The sequence below is a fragment of the Halichoerus grypus genome, chromosome 7 (genome assembly GCF_964656455.1).
Source record: "Halichoerus grypus chromosome 7, mHalGry1.hap1.1, whole genome shotgun sequence".
Classification (NCBI taxonomy): Eukaryota; Metazoa; Chordata; class Mammalia; order Carnivora; family Phocidae; genus Halichoerus; species Halichoerus grypus.
Window position 1 is genome coordinate 784,012 of NC_135718.1, and position 26,037 is coordinate 810,048.

At 56.0% G+C, this 26,037-nt stretch overlaps 1 protein-coding gene across 4 annotated transcripts in view; it reads left to right on the forward strand.

Moving 5' to 3' along the window:
• Window positions 1–26,037, forward strand: part of CFAP46 (cilia and flagella associated protein 46) — a 100,007-nt gene that overhangs the window by 70,829 nt on the left and 3,141 nt on the right. For 3 of the 4 annotated variants that reach the window (XM_078076935.1, XM_078076933.1, XM_078076934.1), the window contains exons 40-58: window positions 3,515–3,703; window positions 4,387–4,575; window positions 6,069–6,203; window positions 6,278–6,457; window positions 6,897–7,067; window positions 12,423–12,520; window positions 12,953–13,029; window positions 13,604–13,734; window positions 14,248–14,369; window positions 15,168–15,247; window positions 16,638–16,799; window positions 21,524–21,588; window positions 21,667–21,727; window positions 21,798–21,833; window positions 22,337–22,439; window positions 23,458–23,570; window positions 24,811–24,892; window positions 25,472–25,608; window positions 25,711–25,773. In XM_078076935.1, coding sequence (XP_077933061.1) covers window positions 3,515–3,703; window positions 4,387–4,575; window positions 6,069–6,203; window positions 6,278–6,457; window positions 6,897–7,067; window positions 12,423–12,520; window positions 12,953–13,029; window positions 13,604–13,734; window positions 14,248–14,369; window positions 15,168–15,247; window positions 16,638–16,799; window positions 21,524–21,588; window positions 21,667–21,727; window positions 21,798–21,833; window positions 22,337–22,439; window positions 23,458–23,570; window positions 24,811–24,892; window positions 25,472–25,608; window positions 25,711–25,773 — 2,194 coding nt within the window. Of the gene's footprint in view, window positions 1–3,514; window positions 3,704–4,386; window positions 4,576–6,068; window positions 6,204–6,277; window positions 6,458–6,896; window positions 7,068–12,422; window positions 12,521–12,952; window positions 13,030–13,603; window positions 13,735–14,247; window positions 14,370–15,167; window positions 15,248–16,637; window positions 16,800–16,909; window positions 17,041–21,523; window positions 21,589–21,666; window positions 21,728–21,797; window positions 21,834–22,336; window positions 22,440–23,457; window positions 23,571–24,810; window positions 24,893–25,471; window positions 25,609–25,710; window positions 25,774–26,037 lie in introns of those variants that run through there. The other variant, XM_078076936.1, reaches the window with a different exon arrangement.

A 26,037-nucleotide genomic window follows, 5' to 3' on the forward strand; every position in this document is an offset into this window, starting at 1 on the left:
TAAGAGATGTAACATCACCATTGATCCTATACGTATTAAAAGGATAATAAGGGAATATTCTGAACAACTTTATGATGATATAGAACAATTCCTTGAAAGACACAAACAACCAAAACTCATAAAAAAAAAATAGATCACCTGAATAGCCCTCCATCTGTTAAAGAAATGGAATTTGTAGTTAAAAGTCTTTCCACAAAGAAAACATCAGAGCCAGGTAGCTTTACTGGTGAATCCTAGCAAACATTTAAGGAAAGCACAATACACAAAGTCTTTTAGAAAATTGAGAAGGAAGGAGCACGTCCCCACTCTGTATAAGGCTAGTATGACCCTGATACCAAAACAAAAACTACAGATCATTATTATTCATGAACACAGATGTAGAAGTTCTAAACAAAATTTTAGCAAATTAAATCCAATAATATGTAAAAAGGATAACACATCAATGCCAAGTTGGAGTTATCCTGGGATTGTTTAACATTCAAAAATCAATCAATTTGGCTCACCATATTTTTTTTTAAATTAAAAAACCATATGATCACCTCAGTTGGCAAAACCCAACACTCATTCCTGATTGAAAAAAAAAAAAGACTCTTAGCAAACTATTAATAGAAGGAAAGCTCCTCCAGCTGATAGACTGCATCCATGAAAACACTAGGGCTCACGTCACACTTAATGGGGAGAGCAAAGCCCTCTCCCTGCCTTCGTTCAGAATTATACTTGAGTTGTAGCCAATTCAATAGGTAAGAGAAAGAAATTAAAAATGCCCAGTCTAGAAAGGAATAAGTAAAACTGTCTTTGTTTACAGATGGCAGGATTATCTGTATAGAAAATTTCAGCAGGGGCGCCTGGGTGGCTCAGTCGGTTGAGCATCTGACTCTTGATTTCAGCTCAGGTCCTGATCTCAGGGTCATGAGATCGAGCCCCAAGTTGGGCTCCACGCTGGGTGAGGAGCCTACTTAAGATTCTCTCTCCCTCTCCCACTGCCCCTCCCCCACCTGCTTGCTCTCTCTTAAAAAAAAAAAAGAAGAAAGAATCTCATGCAATCTACAAAAATGATAATAAATGTGCTAGGACTAACAAGTGATTGCAGTAACAATTCAGGACACAAGAACAATATGCAAATATTAATTTTATATTTCTATATACTCTCAACAATTGATCAGATATTAAAAATTCAGAAACAAAACCATTGGACAGCATAAAAATGAAATTTGACAAAAGAGTGAAAACTTACCCTGAGAACTAGAAAACATCAATGAGAGAAATTGAAGAAGACCTAAATAGATGGAGAGATATACAATGTTCATGGACCAGAAGACTTGCTATTACTAAGATCTCAATAAATTTTCTGCAATCCTGACCAAGAAGCTGCAGGCTTTTTATAAAAATTGAAAAAAAATATTTTAAATTTCATTTGGAATTGCAAAAGATGTAACATAGCAAACACAATTTTAAAAAGGAAAACTGAGTTGGAGATCTAACACTACCTGATTCTAAGACTTATTATAAAGTGACAGGAATCAAAGCAGTGTGGTTTTAGTGTAAAAGTAAGACAAGCAGATCAATGGAACATAACAGAGAATCCAGAAATAGATACACAGACAGACAGAAGATTGCTTTTCAACAAACAGCAAAGGCAATTCAGTGAAGAAAGGCTACTCCATACAACCGTAGGTGCTGGAGCACTTGGAAATCCCCATGCAAAAGACAGACTTCAGTTCATACCTCACAGCAGACACGAGATTCAACCCCAAGAGGACCATAGATCTGAAGGCAAGAGCTGAAACTATAAGGCTTCTAGAGGAAAACATCTTTGGGACCTTGGGTTCAGTAAAGATTCCTTACGTACGGCAACAAAAGCAAGATCCATGAGAGAACTGATAAATTGGAGCCTGCTCTTCAAAAGACGGTATTCAGGGAGTGAAAAGACAAGGCACAAACTGGGAGAAGATATTTGCAAACCATATGACTGACAAGGTCTTGTATCCAGAATATAAAACCCTCATAAAACTTATAATAAGAAACAACCCCATAAAAAGTGGGCAAAGAGTTGAGCATTTTTCCAAAGAAAATATGTGGATGGTAAATAATTACATGAGGGGAAGATGAACCCACAAGTGAGTCAGGGAAACCATCACACACCTATTAAAATGGCTGCAATTTAAAAGACAGAGCATAGCAAATGTTAGCACGGCCATAGAGGGACCAAACTCTCATCACTGCTGTGGGGGTGTAGCACGGACCACAGCTTGGCAGTTAAACATGGGCCACCAGAGGAACCAGCATCCCATGCCTAGGAATTTACCTGAGGAAGGTGAAAGCCCACGTCCACACAGAAGCTCTCGCACACGTGTTCACGACCGTTGTATTTGCAGTAGCCCCGAGTGTGAGTGGATACTCGCGCTGGGGCCCACCTGTACGACAGGTGCTCCTCGTTAGTGGAAAGGTGTGAGTGCAAGCAGCAACGTGGATGGGTTGGAAATAAATACGGGAGTGGAATCAGCCAGAGAGAGCACATGCTGTGTGAATACAGTGGTACAAACCCTAGAACTTGCAAACCAGCTTGTGGTGCTGCAGTGTGGCCCCTTGCTGCCTGGGAGGGAGGACCCGGTTAGGAAGGGGCGTGACGCACCAGTCAGAATGGCTAAAATTAACAAGACAGGGAACAATAAACATCGGCGAGGATGTGGAGAAGGGGGAACCCTCCTACACTGTTGGTGGGAATGCAAGCTGGTGCAGCCACTCTGGAAAACAGTATGGAGGTTCCTCAAAAAGTTGAAGATAGAGCTACCCTATGACCCAGCAATTGCACTACTGGGTATTTACCCCAAAGATACAAATGTAGGGATCCGAAGGGGTACGTGCACCCCGATGTTTATAGCAGCAATGTCTGCAATAGCCAAACTGTGGAAAGAGCCAAGATGTCCATTGACAGATGAATGGATAAAGCAGATGTGGTAGATATATATGATGGAATATTATGCAGCCATCAAAAGGAATGAGATCTTGCCATTTGCAACGATGTGGATGGAACTGGAGGGTATTACGGTAAGTGAAATAAGTCAATCAGAGAAAGACAAGTATCATACGATCTCACTGATATGAGGAATTTGAGAAACAAGACAGAAGATCATAGGGGAAGGGAAGGAAAAATGAAACAAGACGAAACCAGAGAGGAAGACAAACCATAAGAGACTCTTAATCTCAGGAAACAAACTGAGGGTTGCTGGAGTGGAGGGGGCAAGGAGGGATGGGATAACTGAGTGATGGGCATTAAGGAGGGCATGTGATGGAATGAGCACTGGGTGTTCTATAAGACTGTTGAATCACAGACCTGTATCTCTGAAACAAATAATACATTATATGTTAATAAAAATAAAATAAATAAATAAGAATGCTTATCCATTCAAAAAAAAAAAAAAAAAAACAAGAAAAGAAAGGGGCGTGAGGATGTGGGGGCGAGGGACCCGTGCGTTGTTTTAATCGCGGTGCTGTGTGTGTCCGGCACGCCCAGTTGCAGAACATCAACACGCCTCTGATGAGGAAGCTGGCGCACCTGCGGCTCAACCTTGCAGAAGCGTCTCTGGACATGCTGCAGCTCATGTGGGCGGAGGCCCAGGCCCAGCAGCTTGAGCAGGGCTCCATGGACAAGCTGCTGGCCGACTATCTGCAGAGCTTGAGTGACTACACTTCCACTGGCCTGGTAACCGTCCCGAGACGAAGTGGGCCCATTGCTCTCGGTCCCGTCTGCGGGGTGCTGTGCTGGGACGGCAGGACTGACCAGGAGAAGGCGCAGGGCCGAGCTCTCTGCCCGCGAGTGCGTTCTCAGCCCCGGCGGCTCCCAGGGCCCCCGGTCTGACAGCCTTGGGCGTCTCCTGGGGGACGTTCCCAGGGGCATTGCACTCTCCTACCCAGGGTATGCGTTTGCTTTGACTAATTATGGCAGCATATTAAAGAGCTCTACAAAGGTGAATTCATTTTGTTAAAAAAAAAAAAGTTGAGTTTGCAAAAGATCTGAAGGAAACATCCTGCCATTTCGGACATTTTCTTAGATTTCATGTACTATGAATCAAATTAACTTGATGTAACCATAAATACATCAAAGATAGGCCTAAAATTGAACTTGATATGAGCTTATCTATTTGTCAGTCAGTGAGTCTCAAATCAAGGTTATATAAGCAGATTTTAGTGACCCTCCCAACACCTAAGCCCTGGAAACCCTCCCCAAAGGCCAGAGGGTGCATTTCTCAGCTTGGATGGCGCCACTCCTGGGGGCTCAGGGACAGGATGGGGTGGTGGTGGGGGGTCGGGGGTGTTAGAGGGTGGTCCTCTGGCACTTTCCAGGGCAGGGTGCAAGGAACCACAAGGCGGTTTGTGTTCCCGTAGAAATGGTTCATGCTGAGGCGGACCCTGGCCCACGTTGTGCTGGCGCAGCTGGGGATCCTGCATTCGCTGTGTGTTGGCTGCGTGGAGATCCGTGCTCAGGTCCTGGGCCTGGCGGGGAGGGCCCTCCGCCTGCTGGCCATGCATGCAGACCCCGAGCGCCCCACCTGCTACTGGGAGGAGGGCCTCTTGGTATGTGCTCACCTGCAAGACCCTCACCCATGCGTAAAAACAAAAGCAGCTATTTCAACCTCACCTAATCTCAGTAAGAACAGGAATATGAAACAGGCCTCGAATTGTCCCTGGTTAAGAAGGGTGGTGTGGCCTGAGAAAGGGAGAAAAAGGCAAGCAGTAGTGTCTCCGGCGTGACCAGTGGGTGGGAGAGAAAAACGGACTTCTGGAGACAGACTCTGGAGAGGAAGGGGGAGTGAGCACATAGGTGGTCCAAGTGCAGGACGCCCCAGCCCCAAATGTGAGCGTCCCGCCTGCATCTCAGCAGCTCTCCTCCAGGGGGTCTGGGGTCTGCCTGAGTGCCGGGTGCAGAAAACCCCCCTCCTCACGTGCAGCAGGGAACCCCAAGCCCCCTCACTCCCTTCCGCCACCCACACCGTCTCTAGAGCCCCCAGCAAGGCTGCCCAGCAGGCCTGGTGGCCCCGGGGGAGCACCTCAGTCCGGGACAGGAATGCTGGTGACAGTTGCTGCCGTGGGCTCTAGAAGCAGCAGGCCACTGGGCTCAATGCCTCTGTGGATGGCACTCCTTCCATCTGGAAGGCGCCTGCTGACAGGCAAAGTCAGGCTCATCCCCATGGACTCTGCTCTTACAGGAAGACCCCAGCCCCGAGCAGTTGGGCTCCGTACCCCCGTGTGATTGCCAGTCCGGACGTATTGTCTGTGTGGATCCCAGGACCTAGGACTGGACTCACATTTGGGGGCAATGATGGAGTTTTGGCTCCTCGCTCAGTCTGTGTGTGCTGGGCACCTGCACAGGTGTGGAGTCAGGTGGACATCGACCAGAGATGCAGCCTTAGCAGTCCCCTCCCCTCGGGGTTGGGGTCCTCGCCTATGGAATGGCACTAACCACGCTCCCTCCCAGAGGGGCCATCGGGGAAACACACGCAGGTGTCTTCCAAGAAGTGTGCCCACTCAGCCCCACCCCTGTTCCCCAGCCCCGTTCCCCGGCCGGGCTTCCCCCTGCTGGTCCCTGTCGTGACCCCACAGACCCAGAGGCTGCCTCTGTACTTGCTGCCTGGCCCCCCTCCCTGGCAGAGTCCCCCTGGCACCCCCGAGGACCTCGTCGGGTGGCTGGTCCTGCAGTCAGGCAGGCCCAGGTCCCCGGGGGCAGGTGGGCGCCTGCCTTGCTCGGCCCTGGTGGCACGGTGCTGGCTGGTGCCCGTGCCTGGGGAAGGTGACTTTGAAGGATTGAAGGAAAGTAAGCCAGAATTCGATTGTTCTGAGACTGGGGACACTCGGGCCTGCTTCTCTAGAGCTGCTTCCCCGCCCAGGCTGCACCTGCCAGCCGCCAGGCCTCCTGGCCAGGGCCCCGCAGGTCAGTCCAGTCGGTGAGAGGCCTGACGGCTACCTGCAGCACGCCTCACCGAGGGGTCCCGCAGAGATGCCCCAAGTGCGACGGGCACAGCCGGGCTTGGCAGTGGTTTGGATGCTGCTGACAGGTGTCTTCTCCGTAGGCCAGCCCCGAGCTGAACGGCCTTAGGCAACTGGAGACGCTCCCGGAGGACAGGGCCAGCAAGGATCACTACGAGGACCTGCAGGCCTCGAGGGCCACCCCCAAGGAGCACAGCAGGAAGGGCTCGGATCAGCAGGTACGGCCACACCTCCTGCCCCGTGAGGCCCCGCCCACAGAGCCCACCTGAGCCCGAGCCTTGCGCCCCCGCAGAGGAGGATGGTGCTGGCCCGGCGGTACCTGGCCCAGGCCTCCGAGGCGCTGCTGCAGTGCATGCAGGTCGCCCTGGGAAGCTGCCTCCTGGACGTTGCCGCCGCCGCCAGCCTGGACATGGTGGAGTGCACCGGCGCCCTGGACCCGGCGGCCACCTGCCAGTTCCTGGCACTGTCTCAGGTATGGCTCTGCTCTGTGCCCCTTCCTCAAGGCCCTTCTTGGCCACCTTGGAAGGGGCACTTCCCTGGACACCCGGCACTCCCTCCTGCTGGTGGGCTGGCCAGCCAGGCTACAGCCGGCGTCTCTGCCTTGAGAGGGTGGTGCTCAGCTGGAAGAGGCAGCTTCCAGTCACCAGAAGAAGTGGGGAAGGCTGTCCCATCCTCCTGAGGTTCCCCTGAGCCCCAGCCCCCATTACTGATGTCCTGCTGGTCCACCAAGCCTCATGCTCTTGAGGCTGAGAGCAAAGAAGTGAGCAGATGCTGGGGGCACCTGGTGATGGCCGGTGGCCAGGAGAAGCACAGCATCCCAAGATGAGCAGCCCCTGGCCCCCCTCCCACATGGGCGCCCCCTGGCCCAGGGCAGGGCTCAGGCCCTCGGCCCCGTCCCGTGTCTGTTTCAGAGCTGCCTGGCTTCAGAGATGATGCGGGATGTCCTGCTCACGGCCACGGCCAGCACCGGCAGCTCGCAGCTCGCCGCCCTGCTGCAGCTTGAGCACCAGCTGAAGCAGAAGGGGAGGGCGTCCACCAGCTTCCTGGCCAGCGTGGAGCAGACATTGGCTGTCATTTCCAAGGTGAGCGAGCCGTCCGCGCCTGCCTGGGCCACACAGCCCAGCGGTGCCACTCTGTCGATAGCTGTGTGGTTCTGGGGGCGTCACTCGCCCTCTCTGACCTCTGCCTCCTCGAGGGCCTCCTGGTGACTGTAATGCCCAGGCCTGCAGTAGGTCGGGAGGGGACAGGGCCCCCGAGGGTCTTCTGGAGGGGGCGTGCTTCTTTCAGCCCGCAGTAAAACACTGCAGATGCTAGCACGTCCTATCGGCTTGGATGAGCAGGTGTGAACTGGGTGTTTAAGGAAACGGAACTTGATGAAATGCAACGAATCGGGACGGCAGCCTGGAGCACTCTGACCGATCCCACTCGTCTTCCTCCCCTGCTGCTCTGTGCGCACCTGTGTGGGTCCGACCTCAGCCCTTCGTCCAGAGCTTCTCTTCTCCCTCTGATGCTTGGGGCCGGGTCGTCGTTTGTGGTGGGGCATCCTGTGCACCGTGGGTGCTCACCAGATGCTGGCAGCTCCTGCCCCAGCTGTGACAACCACAAAGGTCCCCAGAATCATCCCCCACTGAGCGCCAGTGCTGGAAAGCCTCGCCTTCTCCTGAAGAGCAGTGCAGGCCGTCACCGGGGCAGGGAGGAGCAGGCCAGTCCACCCAGAGAAGCAGCACAGCCCAGGCGCCGACCCTTGGAGGACACGTCCATGTGTGTCCACTGAGGCTGGGGTGGGCGTAACCCACCTCAGAGGAATCTTGAGGGACCAAATACGGTGATGCACGTGCAGTGCTGAGGATGGGGCTGGATGTGGGGGGTGCAGGGGCTTGGTCCATGGCAATGCGGGTCTGTGGCGGGACGGGTCAGTGGCGGGACAGGTCTGTGGTGGGATGGGTCCGTGGCGGGGCAGGGCGGTGGCGGGACGGGTCGATGGCGGGACGGGTCCATGGAGGGATGGGTCGGTGGCGGGGTGGGTGGGTGGCGGGACGGGGCGGTGGCGGGACGGGGCGGTGGCGGGACGGGTCGGTGGCGGGGCGGGTCGGTGGCGGGGCGGGGTGGTGGCGGGATGGGCCCGTGGCGGGGCGGGTCCAGTCCGTGGCGGGGCGGGTCCATGGCGGGACGGGTCCGTGGCGGCCAACTCCATCTCGAGTGCTGTGAGGGCTCCTCCTCCTGCTGTCTCAGGGATCCTTGCAGAAGACCTGCACTGACTGGGTCAGGTGCACAGACCAGTCACAGACTCGGGGGTCGGCTGCACTTGGGGGTGGGGTGCGGACCACAGCCAGGCCACCCCAGCAGCCACAGCAGGAGCCTGGTGATGAGCAGAAACTGCTGTCCTTAAGCCTCTGCTGTGGACAGGAGAGCAGGCTGAGCTACAGCTCCTGAGAAGGGAAGCTGTCCGCAGCGAGCTGTCCCCGACTGCCCCCCGCCCCGTGTCAGTGCTGACCTGCTGGGACTCGCAGCAGGCTGGGACGACCCGCCTGGGGACTGCAGCTGCATGCTGGGCTGCAGGGAGTTTGCCTGAAACTCCTTGTGGTTCTCATGGCACCTGGGAAGTAAGGACCATCCTGGGAGGAAGTGGCCTCAAGGACACCAGCTCCAGCAAGACGCCACGTGAGGTCTCCTCAGGGAGCGTGAGCACGGCACGGGGAAGGCAGACTAGCAGAAGATCGCCCCGCTGGAGAGGGAAGCAGGGGTGAGCTGAGACAATAGTGACACGATGGCTTACGGTCTCCCCAAACTCACGAGCCCCCAGGCATCCCCACGCAGGAGGAACACAAGAAAGCCGCAGCGCATCCACGAGCACCGAGCCGCCGCTGCCCAGGTCAGAAACCCCGAGGGCCGCCAGCAAGGAGCCACGGGCGCCTGCGAGCCGGCCGGGAGACCACTGCCCACCGCAGAGCACAGACACGCGTGGACGCACAGAAACCGAGGGCGTGGGCCGCCGGGTGGCCTGCAGCACAAGAAGCTAGGAGGGCCGGCCAGACAGAAACACCGGAATGCACAAGAGAACCAAGAATCCCACAGAGGCAAATATTTAGGTACAAGGAAATAAATTCTAAGTGTGTAAAACAGTAATTTTAACATCTTGTGGAGCTGAGCTTATTTTGTGGAAGTAAAATGAAAGACAATGATGCAAAAAGCAGGAAAGATTAAACAGAGTTTACAATGCAGAGCTTCTGTCACTACTAGGGAAGGGTAAAATTACATTTTTATTAGATTATAATAAGCCAAAGGTGAATGTCATGGTCCCTAGGGTAATCACTAAATTAATGTGTAACTAAGTTAATAAAAAGAAAAAATTCAAATAATAGTATTTTATTATCCCAAAGACAGGCAAAAAGAGTGAGGAGAGAGAATATAAAAACATATGTTCCCAGTAGGAAAAAGGCAGGGCAATAGTATTTCAAAACCCAAATATATATATAATTACAATAAATGTAAGTCGACCAAACCCTACAAGTCAAAGACTTAAAATTGTCAGATTGGTTGACAAGAAAAACAAAATCCAATCACATGCCGCTTAAATGAGACTTGCTTCACATATAAGGACATAGAAATGTTGGATGGAAAAGATGAGAAACAGTATCTAAGTCATGAAGATACTCATCGGATGAAAGCCAGGTGACCCGGGGATCAGTCGACAGGGAATGAGCATCCTCGGTCTGTATGTACAATGATGTAGCTTCAACTGCACGAAACAGAAGTGACAGGAATAACAGCAGCACTGGACAGGCCCGCATCCGGTGGGAGACCCACTGCCGACTCGGCTTCCCATGGAAGTAAGCACACAGGGGTGTGTACGAAAGCTGTTCGTGTGCAGGTCTGCGCGGACATTCACAGAGACGTTCACAGAGTGCAGCACCGACCAGGACTGGGTTCTCTTCTTTCCAAGAGTGCAGGGAGCATTCGCCAGGATGGACTGGTGCCGGGCCATAGCAAACCTCAAGACTCTCCAACCGAGGGAAATCATTCCCTTTGTTGTCCAGCCATAGTGCAATTAAATTAGCAACCAATAACTGAAAGATACAATTAATCTGAAATTAAACAATATACTTATCATCATCAGTTAGTCAAAGGAGAATTCACAATGAAATTTAGAAAATATTTTAAACTGACTTGGAGAATGAAAATGTCATATATCAAAACCTATGAGACTTGTCTAAAGCAGGGCTTAAGGAAAAATACAGCCTTGAATACAGGGAGAAAATCTTAAAAACAGTAATTTAGGTTTTGACTTCTAGAAGCTAGAATAAAAACATCTCTAAGAAAAATAGAAGGTAACAAATAAGAAACACAACAGAAATAATGGAATTAAAACAAATATATGGTAGAGGAAACCAGCAGTGGTAGAAGTGTTCCAAAGAGAAAACTGATAAAATTGATGAACATTTAGGAAGACTCAAAAAGGAAAAAAAGAAAGAAAGAAAGCCCCAAATTCCACTATCAGCAATAAAAAGACATCATGGAGATCCTTCAGACTTCAAAAAGCCAAGAAGGGAATATTCTGTACGACTGTGCTCTGGTAAAGTTTGGCAATCTGGATGGAATAGAGAAATTTCTCAAAAAATACAACCTATCAGAGCTGACAGAATAGAAAATCTGAATGATTTATTATCTGTTAAAGAAATCAAATCTTTTATTAAAAACATCCCCACAAAGAAAATCCCAGGCCCAATTGGCGAAGATGTGGAGAAAGGGGAACCCTTCTACACTGCTGGTGGGAATGCAAGCTGGTGCAGCCACTCTGGAGAACAGTATGGAGGTTCCTCAAAAAGTTGAAAATAGAGCTACCCTATGACCCAGCAATTGCACTACTGGGTATTTACCCAAGAAATACAAAAACACCAATTCAAAGGGATACATGAACCCCGGTGTTTATTAGCAGCATTATTTACAATAGACAAGCTATGGAAGCTGCCCAAGTGTCCATGGACTGATGAATGGATAAAGAAAATATGGTCTATATATACAATGGAGTATTATTCAGCCATCAGAAAGGATGAGATCTTGCCATTTGCAATGATGTGGATACAGCTAAAAAGTATTATGCTAAGTGAAGTAAGTCAGAGAAGGGCAAATACCATATGATTGCACTTATGTGGAATTTAAGAAACAAAATGAGCAAAGGGAAAAAGACAAGCCAGGAAACAGACTGTTAACTCTAGAGAACACACTGATGGTCACCAGAGGGGAGGTGGGAGGAGGCGGGATAGGGGATGAAGGTGTGCACTTGTGCTGAGCACCAGGTGATGTACGCAAGTGTTGAATCACTATGATGTACACCTGAAACTAATATTACACTGTGTTAACTCTACTGGAGTTAAAATAAAAACCTAAACAAAAAGCAAGCCCCAGAGGAGACCCTCAGAGCACGCATTCTGTGCTCCCTTCAATGAGAAAAGGACAGACGCTCCCACAGAAGAAAAACTACAAGACTGGAATGCCACAAAAGATACCCAAATGGTCCATAGACGTTTTTAATGGCACCCAACTTCATTCGTTTTCAGGGAATTGTAAAAATTAAAACTGCATTCAGTCACTACTAGACCCCCACCTGAACATCTGCAATGGAGCGAGCCGGGCCGCATCGACGGAAGAGCCTTTCTGGAAGCACGGCGGGCGGCCTGCGCTGAGCAGAGATGCTCCCCGGTCCCCAGGGAACACGTGCCTGGAGGCCCGACCTGCAGCTTCGGCCAAAGCGGGCGGGGACTGCCCGGAGGGGACACAGGCTGGGGGCGCGCTCAGGCGGTGCGGGACTCCGCGCCTGCGACGCTCCGGCTTCCCATCCGGGCGGGTGGGTGCGGCCCGCTGAGGATTTTCTGCCTCCTCTCTGCTCCGCGCGCACACGTGGACGCCAGTGCGGACCCCAGTCGGCGCTTGCAAACGCGGAGCTGGTTTCATCAGCAAGTGGGGACGTGTGCTTGTGGGCTGTCGTGCTCATCTAGGAGGGCGCGGAGCCGGGGCGCGGGTGGGAGGAGCGGGGCCGGGCCGGCGGGGCGCGCAGCGGGGCAGGGGCGCGGGGGGCGCACGGGAGCGCAGGGGCGCGCGCGCCTGTCCACACGCGTGGCGTTCAGGGGACCGGGAGGAGGACGGAGGGAAGACACTAGGTTGCTGGAGGATCTTCCCTTGGTTACTTGTTTGGGTTCTCAGGCTTGCTCGTGTCAGGCGGGTCAGGCTTGTGACGGAGGCCGAGGGTGGGCTCGGGGGATCCCGGTGGATTCCGCGTGCGCCCTCTGCCCCCTTGTGGCGGCCGCGAGTCCTGCAGGGGTCGCGCCCCAGCCCGGCCGCGGGGCACCTGGCCTGAGGCCCCGCACAAAGCCTCGCAGACATCTCAGCGACTGGCCTGCATCGTGCACGGTCCGTTGATTCCTGTTTATCACACACAGGCTTGGCAAAACCTAAGGGTCACTGAGCAGCATTTTAACCTCCTGAATGAAATCCCGCCTACCTTTCGGATCCTCATCCTGCAGCACTCGCCGGACAGGTAAAGCCTTCCTATTCCTGTTCTGGGGCCGGCCCCCACCCTGTTAAGAAGTCTCCGGGCGGCGTGAACACAGCACCGGGGCTGCGACGATGGAGGGCATGTTATGGACCGAAGGCCGTGGCTGGACCAACACGGACTGGCAGAGGCTCCCAGCTGAGATGGGGTGGGGCGGCAACCCCCTGGGAGAGGCAGGCTGGGACCCCTGGGGACCCCCATCCACTTGCTGTCTGCAGCATGGGACCTGTGCGTCTGCTGAAGGCCTCCCTCACCGTGGAGCAGAACCCTCGCCTGTGCCCAGATGGGCCTATTTCAATTCTGTCTTGACTTGGCCACGGCATTCATGGGGAGGGGGCTCCTGCTGGGGTGCATGTGGTTCACCGACTCGGGACCCCATGAGCTGGGCTTCGACCCTGCCCTGTGTCCTGCCAACAGGGCCCATCTGTACTGCACAGCCTATGAGAGACCCAAGTCCATCCCCGCGGCCAAAGGGAAGGTGCTCCAAGTGGGAGGTGAGTTCGGCCGCGGAAGGTGTTTATCAGGCCTCCCCCACGTTGTAGGGCACGCACCGCGCAGGGCTTCCACCGGCGGGGGCCATGATGCATACCTGGGGGGCTTGGCAACCCAGCCCTCCATGTGCTTGCCCAGTGGGGTTTGTTGAGCCCGTGAGAGACAGGGAAGGAGACAGGGGTGTTTCCCGGACCACCAGCGGCCCCGAGATGGACCAGCCACCCCCTCCCCCCTCCCCCCTCCAGAATTTCTTCTCCCCAAAAAACACTACATTCCCACTTTCTTCCTTAACGTCTCTGGCATATAATTCCCCTTAGCATTTCATTTAAAATGAAGGAGGGCTGTGGAACGGAGACATCCATCTGTGTCCCCACTTTTGACAGCTATTGTGAGTGCCTATGAGCGAGCTGTGTCCATAGCCAGGAACTTCTTCTCACGTGGAGAAACCCTGTGCCCGCAGTTTGCTCACTATTACCCACTCCCGGCGTTCATGCACACCCCCCACTCTGTCCTCGGCCCCAGAGGGTGGTCTGTGAGGCCATGGGGTGGGGACAGCAGGGGTGTCGGTCTCCACAGGCTCCTGCCAGGTGGCACGGGTGGCCGTGAGCCCGGACACCTTCTCCTGCCTGTTGGCCAGTGCCCAGCAGTTCCGGGAGCTGACCCAGGCTGAGGTGAACAATGAGGACCCGGCCCTGAGCTCAGGCACGGTAAGACCCATGAGCCCAGCTCCCAGGGCTGCCGCCGCCGCCATGCAGGGGACCAAGAGCCTGGCTCGGCTGCAGCAAGGTGGGGCAGGCAGGACCAGGTGAATGGCACCGGCCATCCAGACCCCAGGCACTGCTGGACACTCAGGTCGGGGTCCCCACAGGGCAGCCAGTTCTCTGAATCCCTGAGCGAGTCTGGTGCGGCTGCCTCTTGATGTCAGCAGAGACCCTGTGGGGCCGGGATGCCAGGGTGACCTCTCGGAGGACGGGGCGGGCGGACGCGGCAAGGAGCACTGCCGCAGGGGAATCTGGTGGGCCCTGGTCCTGGGGTAGGCGGGTGCAGGGAGCCCTGTTCTGCAGCCGACTGGGCCCCTGGCCGCCAGGCTTTTTTTGGGAAGGGCATGTTCGAGGGCCCTGCAGGGTCCTTCCCATTCTTTGCTTTAATAGGGTTGGGATTTTATGAGGCCCCCACCCTTACACACTTCTAATCACGGGCTGATGTTTGGGTTGAGACAGGAATTGGAAAGTGCGCGCCTTGAAAGGGAAGGACACTCTCTGCAGAGATTCAGTGATGTCCTGGCGTCCATGGAGGAGTACCTGAGGCCACTGTTCCCAGTGCTCAGCAGCCCAGCGGCCAGGTACCTGCCGTGGGCTGACAGCTGCCAGCCCTGAGGGCAGAGGCCACAGAGGGCGAGGGAGGGGCTGGCTACATCCCGGCGGGGGTGGGTTTCGGGCGCAAAGTTGGCACTCTCCTCGGGACAGACAGGAGGGTCACCATGTCTCCGTCCCCAGCAGTGCCCCAAAATGCTGGGAGCAGCCAGGAATAGGATACCCGGGAGCTAGGGCGGACAGGGTGGGGGGCTCAGCCTGCAGGCCAGCTCTGCTGCCTCCCCGAATCCCAGAATGAGCCGGCTGTGGGGTGGGGGAATGTCGTTCCCACGTGGAAGTCCGAGTCTCTGATGCTGTGAAGTTGATGAGCTTCGCTCTGTGCTGAATCAGGCCATGCTGAATTCACATCCACAATGCCCGACTCAGGACCATCTGTTGTAGGGAATAAGCCCTAGGGCTGCTGAAAATCTTCTCTGGGGGCGTGTCCCAGCCACTCAGGTCCCTTCTGTTGCTGGTGCAGGGTGGGAGTGGGGAGCGCGGCCCAGTCCTGAGCCCCTGTGATTTATGCTCGGTAGAGAAGAAGGCAGAGGGCTTGGGCAGTTGAGCGAGTGGTACTTTTGAGGTTTGCCCGTAGGTCAGAGATAATCCTGAGTCCCGTCTGCTCCTGTGTGTGCTCTTATCCCTGGCCCCCAGTACAGGGAGACCGGTACCCAGGAGTGAGTTATGGAACGTGCCTCGTGGGGCTCACTGCCCTGATGTTCCTCCCATTCTTAGTGCATGTGATATTCACGTGTTTTTAAGAACCTGGACATGCCTTTGACTTCTAGAACACAGATTCCCACGCCTGCTGCGGATTCCGGGAAATCAAAGGGCAAAGACAAGGAAAGGAAAGTGTCCCCGCCCCATGGTGAGTGGGGGCCTGACGGGAGCTTCTGCGGGAGAACTTGGGCTGGGATTCACCCAAGAGCGCAGGCGGGGCGGGAACAGGCCCCCCAGAGGGCCTCCCCGGGAGGTGGGAAGGTCCCCAGAAGGTTGTGTGCGCAGCCCCGTGCCAGCGCCCTGGGTGGGGGCTTGGCGCCCCTGCCGGCCGCACCACAGACCCCCGCACGCCCGCCCTTCCTGGGAAAGCTGGCGGGCTGCGTGTGCCCCAGACGACACGAGGGGCAGACGAGCTTCTGGTCAGTGATCTGCCGATCTCCTGGAGGAAGGGTGAACGTGCCGGGTGCAGCCGCCGCGGGGGAGAGGGCCCCGGCGCCTGAGCGGTGGCTTCCCGGTCACCTCTGTGCCACCAGGACGGACCGTCTGGCTCTCACTCGCTGTGCTTACACGTGTGGGAAATGTGCTGGCTCCATCACGCACACCCCACAAGTGGCCAGGGGCGTGGCACGTCCGGGGGGGTTCTGCCTCCCACCCCGCGCCTGCGGCTTTGTAAATCGTTTTCTCAAAGGCATTTTCATCGCTCGCCTTTTCTGTCGCCCCCACAGAATTACTCAATAGAAGGGAAAGGAGGGGCTGCTCTATCCAAGGGTGCTTTGATTTCCAAGTGCCTGGCGGTGCCCTCGGGCCAACACCTCGCCCTAGACGTGGTCACTCCGGCTCACGTGCGGTGCCCGCGGCCGCCCGGGGCCGCCCTTAGGGTGAGGGGCCAGAACTTGCCCACCTGAGGTCACTGTGAACTGAGATTCTGCCCTAAAAATTCCCCAGATTAAGGCCTTTGCTTACTTTTAAGTGATTTGTTTTTACTTTGTACATATAGTTAATTCAGTTCAGGTGTCTCGTGGCCTCGCCCTTCGTCCCCTTCACACCTGTCACAAAGAGCAGGTTTTCTCACGAGCCAGGCAGGTCCAGCAGCTTCTCCGAGGGCTCCGTGGTCACTTGGAGAAGCTGCCACATCGCAGGGGTGCAAATCCTTTAGCGCACATCTTCATCCTTCGAAAGGGGGTTCCGTGCTTAGAAGGAGTCATGGCATTCCTGGACCTGCCCCAGGAATTGGCTGCCCATGTGGGGGCAGGTCCTCGAACCATGGAGGACCCGACGACCCTGTGACCTGGGCCCCACCCGGGTCTGAGCTGTGACTTAGCTGTGCCACCAGAACCAGTGTCCATCCCCCAGAGAGCCCGGGCGCGCCCCGGGCCCCACTCCTCACGCGCTGAGCCCAGCTCAGACCTCGTCTGTGTGCGGTCGAATGACTTCCACAAGGACGGACAGACCTGGACCAGCAGGCCCGCCCCAGGGCTCTGCCCGCCCGCGGGAGCGCGTCTCCCTCGGCCTTCGTAGCTGGTGTCCCCTGTCCGCAGTTCCGCTCGAGGCTGCAGACAACACCATCCTCATTGTGGACAAGGACCTTCTGGAGCTGCCGCTGGAAGGCCTCTCCGTGTTTGAGGGGGCCGTGGTCTCCTCCGTGGCCCGGGAGTTCTCCCTGCAGATGCTGTACCACCGTCTCCACAGGGAGGAGACAGGTAGGGGCGCCCTCGGCCGCACGATGCCGACCCCCAGCCGGGCCCGGCTAAGGTACCTCACGCGGACTCCTGTCAGACGCTCCTTCTCAGGCGTTCACGCTTTCTTCCAGGCCCTCATCCGTGCAGAGTCACAGAGCACCTGCTCTGCGCCCAGTGTCTGAGCGGTGCTAAAGGTCCACTGAAGGAGAAATTAAACATTGTTCTTGGCCCACAAACCGGGGATGGGTGGTGACCAACGACATGGCTACTCATTTCCTAGGTGGTGAGGGGCAGGGAGGGAGGGGACCGGGAGGACGGACGGCACTCAGGCCTGGGGGCAGCTGGGGACTCGGGCTGACCCTGTCCTGTCCTGGGGGCTGTTCGCACCCATGTGCCCAGCATGTGAACCTGTCCAGGCTGGAGGCTTGTGCTCTGTGCTCTTTGCTGCACTTCAATAAATGTGTTCAACTAAAAACAAAGAGTTTGGACTTTGGCTTCCATCCGGGAGAAGGTAAGAAGGACCAGATTGCCCTTCTAACAGAAACAAGTGAAAACCCGAAATAGTTGGAGTGGTGGGTCTCGGACACTGGAGGGCAGGCCGTGCGGAACCTGGTCCCCGAGAATGGGGCTGACCCCATGGAGGACGGGCCATGAGCCCAGAGAAGGAATACAGGAATTAATAATGGCCAGTGTCCCCACCCCAGATCTGACGAAAACCATAATCCCATGTGTCCAGAAGTTTCCATAAGTCCCAGACACAGGAAGCGGAGAGGAGACTCCAGGGCGGGTGTTCAGAGTGACGAGAACCCCAGCAGTGTTTCGGCAGCCACCATGGAACACCGAGAAGCGAGGCCCGGAGTGACCCCGACTTCCCGATGGAGACCACGCATCCTTACGTCACCGCAGAAAGTCCGAGGGCTGCAGCCTGCACACCGATGGAGAAGATGAAGGGGAGCACAAAATACACAAGAATGCACAAAAGGCAGAAAAAGAGGGAAAGTGGGACGAAGAGCGGATGGGGCCGGGGGAGACCGACAGCAGGGGTATTTGCCTCTCCTGTGCGGACGGTGCCAGCCCCCCGTGAGGAGGGAGGGTCCTTTGTGGGCGAGCTCGCCGCGTCCAAGACCCCCTCAAATAACAGGACAGAGAATACGCCGCCCCCCACCGGGCACACCGTGGACTCACTCGTGTCCGCGTCTAGGGCCAAGTTTTGCCAGGTTATCTGGTTTTTGTTCTTTTCGGTTTGTGGGGTTTCCGTAGGTTTGCATATGGATTTTCTTATTATTTACGACAGATGCCTCCTCCCACTCTGGAGCTTGTCCATTCACTCGCCTAAATGGTGCCGTTTGAACACAATATTTTAATATAGTCCAATATATCATTCTTTTGCTTAATCGCTTGTGCTTTAGGGTCTTTTTTTATTTTTATTTTTTATTTTTTTAAGATTTTATTTATTTATTCATGAGAGACAGAGAGAGAGAGAGAGGCAGAGGGAGAAGCAGGCTCCCAAGGAGCAGGGAGCCTGATGCGGGACTCGATCCCAGGACCCTGGGATCATGACGTGAGCCGAAGGCAGACGCTTAACCATCTGAGCCACCCAGGCGCCCTGGGGTCTTTTTTTAAAACTTGTTTTCTTACGTCACAATCATGAAGCTATTCTCCCATGATATCTCGTAAATACATCTGTTTTTCTTTCCTGCCTTTTACGTGGTATCCACCCTCCTGACCCGCAGTGTGCGGTGCGCTTCCGTTTCTTCCCCTCGGGGGCGCCATTTACGGGAGCGTCCTTTCTCCTCGGCTCCGCGTGGCCCGTGTTGCCGTGGCGGGGGCGGCAGAGAAGAGCCACCCTGGGTGGCAGGAGGAGCGGCGGCCCGGACGCATGCACACCCTGCTCCCCAGGATCTGGGAGTGTGACCCGGTGACCGTCCCGACACGGGAGAGTGTCCCGGATGAGCCGGGAGGCCCGATGGCAGCATCGAGCTCCTCCTAAGACAGAGGCAGGAGAGTCACAGAGACATGGGAAGAGGCCATGCTGCCGCCTCTGAAGATGGGGAGGCCCTGGAGCTGAGGCCACCGGAGGCTGGAGAAGGCCGGAACCGATTCTCCCCAGGAGGAAAGAGCCCTGCACACACCTTGGTTTTAGCCCAGTGGGATGCGTTCGACCCCGACCTCCAGGTCTGTGAGATACTAAATGTGTGTGGTGATTTGTTACAGCAGCAAGAGGAAACGCACCCAAACTCTAACAAAAATACCTGCGAGGTGTGAGTTCAGTCTCTCTACGCGTTACTGAGTGCTGATCCCCAGGGTCCCGCACACCCAGAGGGGGTGTTGTCGGGGCCGTGAGCTGCTCCGGCTGCATGCACGTTTGCGGGTGAAATGTTCCTGGTAAATCTTTAAGGAGAACCACCAAAAGCAGAGAATCGGTGTATGAACTCCAGATCAACAGAGGGACACGAACAAGAAAAGCAAATGATCCGAACACCTCACCCGAGCTGCTAGCAGCCAGCGAACGGAACAAATAAAAATCAAAAGGCAAAGTGGTGGAGATTAGTCCATGTGGGTCATAAACTAAAACATAAATAAATAAGTGGGCCACACCGGTCAACTCCGTGACAGCGTGGATGACGAGGCACGCCGAAGCCTGGGACGTGGGTTTGACAGCAGGCCAGAGAGCGGACAGACAGATGGAGTGACCCATTGTCTCGCGGAACAGACCTGACGGCCGTAAGCACCGTCAGGGCTGGGGTCATTCCATGGTGGTAACGGTCGGTTTGTCAGCAGGATAAAATCGCCTCAAACTATGTGAAGCAACGAGCAAACACTAGGGCAAGACGGGGGGACCCGTCCCGCGGTGGTAGATCATGCACACCCCACGTCCGGCAGGTCGGACAAACAGAGGAAAAGCAGAGTCTGAGCCGTGCCGTGGACAGACCCGGAGCCGTACAACAACTGGGGACGTTCTCCCCAGGAACAACACCTGGAGTGACGACCACCTTGGCCGACACCACGGCGTGATCAGCTCAGAAGCCGCTACCCAAAGGAGGATTTCTTAAATCCCATTCATTTCAAATTTAAAAACACACTTCTGCATATCTCCCGGGCCTCAGGAGAAAGGATGGCAGGAAGTCCAAGGCTGGTGGAGTGCTATGGCCGCAGGGCTGGAAGGGTCTCACAGCTTTGGATGTCCATATCAGGAAAGGAAAAGGTTGGAAGTGTACAAGCTAAGCATCAAATTTATGAAGTTAGAGCAAGAACAGCAAAAGAAAAAAAAACTCAAAGCAGAGGAAAGGGTACAATAAACACATGAGCAGACATCAACAAAATAGAAAGCAAAACAAATTTTTTTAAAGATGTTATTTATTTGACAGAGAGAGAGCGAGCGCACACAAGCAGGGGGAGTGGCAGAGGGAGAAACAGGCTTCCCGGCCGAGCAGGGAGCCCGATGTGGAGCTCGATCCAAGGACCCTGGGATCATGACCTGAGCCGAAGGCAGACGCTTAACCGACTGAGCCACCCAGGCGCCCTGGAAATAATTTTTTTTTTTTTAAACTCATAAAATAGACACATTCTGGTAAGAATGATCAAGAAAAAAGGCGGATGGTGCACAAATACACAAAGTTGGGAATGAAAAGAGACTCAAACTCTAAAGATGCATCAGAGATTTAAAAGATCCTAAGAGACCTAACAACAGTATATCCAAACCCTTAGGCAAAGCAGACCAAGTCCTGGGGAAAAACAGCTCACAGACTCAAGAAGGAAAACCCCAAACAGTCTCAGAACCAGCAAGGAAAGGAGATGAACAGATTTACTCCTCTGAGATCTACCAGACTTTCCGGAAACAGTTCACGTCAGTCTTAACAGATCTCCCTGGAGTAGGGAAAAGGGGCCAACCCGTCCTAGCCTTCTGTCGGCCCCTGACACCCAAACTGCCAAGACCAGCACAAGAAAGAAAAATAGAACTTGCATCACCCAGTCTGACCTCAAAAATTTGCAAGTGTCATTATATTGGATTAAAGGAAAACGAAGTTACAAGCATCTCAGTTGCTGCAGGAAAAGAGCATTTGATAAAATGTGTGCGTTCATACTAGAAATTCTTAGCAAACCGGGACAGAGTGGACATACCTCACCCTGGTGGAGGCTCCATCCAGACCTAGAGCAAGCCTCCTCCCTGACGGCACACCCGGGCGGGGCCCTGTCAGGACACAGCAGAGCCCCAGCCGCACCTCCGTCCCCTCTCTGCGGGAGCCGCAATGCGGGTAGACGCGCAGAAGTGAGAGGCGTGAGGGCAGAAGGGAGGAAGTGAACTGTCATTATTTTTGGACCCTCCAAAAGAATCTGCAAGCCACTAGAACAGAGAAGTGTAAATCCTTGTGCAGGAGGCAGAGCAACCAGCCGGGCCCGGCCCTGTGACTGGGCCACGCCACGGGCACACTGGTGGGTGCCCGGCATGGTGTGTGAATGGTCAGCCGGGTAGGCAGCAGGGCCTCTGGTGACGGTTCCTTTCTTGAACACTCCCGCCTCGGGTTTTCCCCAGCCCTGCAAGCCTTTACATTTCAGAAACTACAGCTCTTTCACCTTTACAAAAATTAAAGTCAGTTGTTCTCACTACTTTTTTTTTTTTTTTAATTAAGGTGAAAAAAATAACCATTTTAAAGTGAACAGTTCAGGGACATTTATTGTGTTCATAATGCTGTGTGCCACCAACTATTCTAGCCCCAAACACCACCTTCTTTTGTTGTCCGCAGCCGAGGGGACCGTGAAGAAGGAGGGCAGAGGCAAGAAGAGGAGTCCGGCGAAGAAGGGACAGAAGGTGGGCAGATGGGCCTGGGGAGGCTGGGTCCCCCCTGCAGGACGCAGGACCCCCCAGCGACCCTTGTCTCTGGTGCAGGACGCTCCGCCCCGGCTCGTCCCCCCTGACTGCATCGTAGTCGACGCCGACAGCTTCAAGTGTATCCTTTACCGGCCCCGCCGTCTGGGACACCCAGGCGCAAGCGCTGTTTCTCCTTAACCCAGAGCTAGTCGTCGTGGACCCCTACGGGGAGGCCCAGGGCGTAGGTGAGTGCCTCCCATGGGCCCCTGACGCACGCACATGGGCACACACAACACACACCACCCTCCGGGCTCCACCCTCGGCTGCCTCCCGTTACACTGACCACAGGGGGAGTGGGGTCCTGCGGCCGTGGCCATCACAGCCAAGTCGGGACTGTAGCTGTAGGAAAAGTGAACCCCTGAAGCGAGGTCCGCTGCCCCCATTCTCAGAGCCCAAAACGGGACTTCCTGCCGCCCAGGGCAGCTCTAAGTGTCTAATTCTTGCGGGCTCTTCTTTTGCTAAATTGGTTTTACATCACTTCTCGGCCTTTGGCTAAGATCAAGAGTAAAATCTCCACAAAGGAGGGCGGGAAGGAGCACTGACATTTCCACACGCAGGAAACGTTGACTCCACCATGTCCCGTGTCTCTACACGAGGGGCCGCGCTAGGGGCCGCGCCAGGGGACGGCCCTGCCCATCTCCCTCAGTGTCCCACATCTGAGACAAGCTCCATTCATTTCCTGTTGCAGAAAGGCTGACTCCTGTCTTCGTCACCCGGGAAATTTTGGAAAGATTCCGAGACACGTTCACTGCTCTCTGGGTGGGACATCTGGGAAATAAGCACTTCCCCAGGTTGGTGTCGGGGTTCTGGGGACACCGTCCTGCAGCCAGCAGGCTGATGTGAGCCAGCTGGGGGTGCCCCACACACGGGAGGGACTGCTGTCCTCCGTCTCCCCCTTGTCCCTCTCTCCTCCCTCTTTCCCTCAGGCCCCCCCCAACCCTGACCCTGCATTCTGTCCTGTCAAACCCCCTGCCACCCCCACCCCCAGAGGCTCCTGGTGTCTGGCCTTTCTTCATCACACAGTGGGCTCCTTGGTCCTCACGGTGCCTGCATGGTGGCGTCATTGTCCTCATCCCCACTTTACAGACGAGGACCTGGCACGCGGGAGTGTGCTTTTGCCCGGGGTCCCCCAGCCAGTCCAGTGCAGGGCGTGCCCCTGGCTCTGGGACTTGGGGGGATTGTAGGAGGAGAACCTGCTGGAGAGGGGCGGGGCTGGGGGAGAGCAGGGCTGCGAGAGAGAAGGGCGGGGCCCGTGGGCGGGGCTGCGAGGGAGAAGGGGGGTGTGGGGCGGGGCTTCGAGTGAAGGGCGGGGCCCGTGGGGCGGGGCTGTGAGAGAGAAGGCGGGGCTGTGAGTGGGCGGGGCCTGTGAGAGGAGGAGGGGCAGTATTGTAGAGGGACCCGCCAGAGAAGTGCAGGGTTGCATGTGGGTGGGGCCTGTGGGCAGTGGGCGGGGCCTGCTGGAGTGGTGTGGACTGCTGGGGGCAGGGACACTCCCCTGTGGGTTCTCTCAGAGACCTGGGAGTGGTTGGCCATCAGGGAAGTGTCCTTCTAGCACTTTCCAGAGCCACTGCTCAGTGAGATGGGAGTTCATTCCAGGGACCCGAGGTCCTTTCTCCGGAGAACCATGTGGATAGAACGCAGGATGGAGGCTGACGCCGAGTGTACATTAGCCCTGTCCTGGCAGAGGGGTGGGACGGGGAGTGAAGAGCACAGGACAGGCTTTGCTTTCAAAGCACCCCGGGGACACCCTGGGACGCCGGCTGCTGGCCTCTGGCTCCCACCACCAGGCCGCCCTCCTTCCCTTTGCAGCCAGGCCGAGTGGGAGCAGCTCCTGGGCAGCTGCAGCGGCTTCTTCTTCTACGGGATGGAGAGCTTCCTGTCCCACATACTGGTTGAAAGGTTGGCTGCCATGAACCTACAAGGTGAGGCAGTCCCTCCGGGCCCCAGATGCTTGACGCTCTGCCAGGACCCCAGTGCATGAGATGGATCTACACAGGGACAGAGCAAGGCCCCTTGCGTCGCCATCAGTCATCGTCTGTCTGAGAAAGGGACACTGGAAGCACAGCGGGGCTCTAGGGGAAGCCTCCTCCTGCCCTCGTACCCCTCCTCCACTTCTCAGAGACCCAGTTCAGAGTTCTAGACCTGACAGGTGCAGCCGGAGGCAGGAGCTGGGAGGGTCACCCCCAGGGCTGGGCCTGCAGAGTCCAGGAGGGCTAGGGTGGGCATTTCCAGAACACACTGACCACAACCCCCCCCCCCCCGACTCCTAGCATAAATGTGGGCACTCTAGGCCTTGTATTCTGTCTGGCCGTCCCCTGAGGACTTCTGAGTGGGCGGTCTGGCTTGCCCTTGAGTGACCTTCTCCTGAGGCAGAGGCTGACTGGCACACTGTGTAGTCGCTAGGAGAGCCTTTTCGGGGACCCTCAAGAGGCACATGGCCCAGTGATGACAGCATAACAAGCACGTGGACATGTGTCCTGTGGTCAGGGCACCTGAACACCCCCACACCATCACCTGCTACCGGTCTCCTTCCCAGCCCCTGGAGATGGGCCACGCCACAGTCCAGCCCACCCCAGAAGCCTGTCACTGGCGCATTCCTTACCCCTAGAGGAGGTAGAAACAAGGCCTTCTCAGATGCGTGAGGTCAGAGGCATTCTTAAGCTCACCAGGCTCGTGTGGGGCTGACACCACCACTGGGGCCCTCTGCTATTCCCGACTGTTGGAGGTTCTGCCTGCCCCTGGGGACAGCCCCCCAAGCCTGCCCTCAGCCAGACCACTGCAGGAAGTGCACAGAAAGCCTGTGCACATGGGGCTCTCGGCATGCCCATGGCCAAGTGTTGCTGTTTCAGCGGACACACGGGGCCATGTGCCTGAGACCGCCCCCGGCAGGCTGGGCTGCCTTGTTGGCAGGGCATGCTGGGAGCTGAGCCGATTGCACGAGAAGACTGGGAAGGGTGTGGGGCTCCTGAAGTAGATAGTGTCCCCGTGCGCTGGTGCAGCCGGCGGGTCTTGGGAAAGGGTCTATGGACGTCAAGTCCGAGCCTCGGCCTTATTGGGCTGCATTTCCCTGATTGCCCCACGCCCTGGGTGACACCACCAGCCTGCACGGGCCTCCCACTCCTGGGCGTGCGGCTGCTGAGCTGCCCCTCTTGTGTCCTGCAGAGTGCCAGATGATGGTCCTGCTGGGCCTGACCCGGTCCTACAAGAGCATGCGGCGGCATATGGAGAACTCAGAGAACAAGAGGTGCCTGCACCAGCTTGGGCCAGCAGCCTGGCCTCCACACACTGAATGGGGGTGCCTGGGGGGCCTAGGATTGATAGATGTGCTCCCTGGGAAGTGTGGGGGGACAGAGTGTCCCTGCGTCCCATGGGCAGAGCCATCTGCCCCCAGACCCCGCCCTGGAAGAGGCTGGTGGGGGGGGGGTGCAGCGGAAGAGGGAGGGGAGCTCCAGTGGAAGACTAAGGCCTGCGGGGACTGGGCCAGGGGCCAGGGGGCCAGCAGCTGGGAGGGTGCCCTGGCTTCAGAGCTCCCCACATCACATGCACCCTGGGGCCTGTGTGGGCTGCCACCTCACGATGGATGCTCTGCCTCCTGACTTCCCCGCAAGGCTGGGAGTGGTCCGGAGGGATTTGGTGGCACTCCGGAATGCCTTGTCTTGTTAAATGGCATTTCACGTGGCGGGGGGGCAGGGGGGCGGGGTGGGGGGAGGGTGTTCTTCATTGTTTCAAGCACTTGAGGAGCTGTCAGCCCAATACTTGGGGCTATTTGGGCTGTGGACTGGGGTCGGCTCGGGCCGTCCCACTGGAGCTCGATCCCCTGCAGCGTGCCCCAGCTGACCCTGGAGGAGCCCATCAAGACTGCCATCCTTCTGAGTCTGGTGGGGGTCAGGAGCATCCTGACAAATCAGTGGCCGACATTCCTGCAGGACAACGCGCTGCGGGCCGGCATCCTGTGGGAAAGTGAGTGGGTGCGGTGTCCCGGGCCCGTCCGCAGCCCTGAGGGCCTCCCCAGCAGCCTGCCGGTGGTGTCCCTGACCAGTGTGAGGGATGCTTCCTTCCTAGGTCTGCTGACAGCCGGCAGGCCGATCGGGAGAGCAGTCCGTCTCCTTCAGAACACGGGATCTGGTGAGCCGAGGAGCCACGGTAACAGAAGCTGTCCCCCGTCCCTGCCGCTGCTCAGGCTGTGCCAGGCCACCTCCCAGCCGGCGTCCCAGCGGCGCTGCCGGGCTGCGGTGCCCGCCGTTTCCGGGCCGCTGCCACAGCTCAGCGTCGCCGACGGCGAGCACAGCCTCCCGTGAGATCCTCAGGGCTGAGCACACTGGGCGTTAGAAGGGCTCCAGGCGCCCAAGTTCTGGAAGCCCAGGCGTGCTCTCTGGGGCGGGAGCAGGA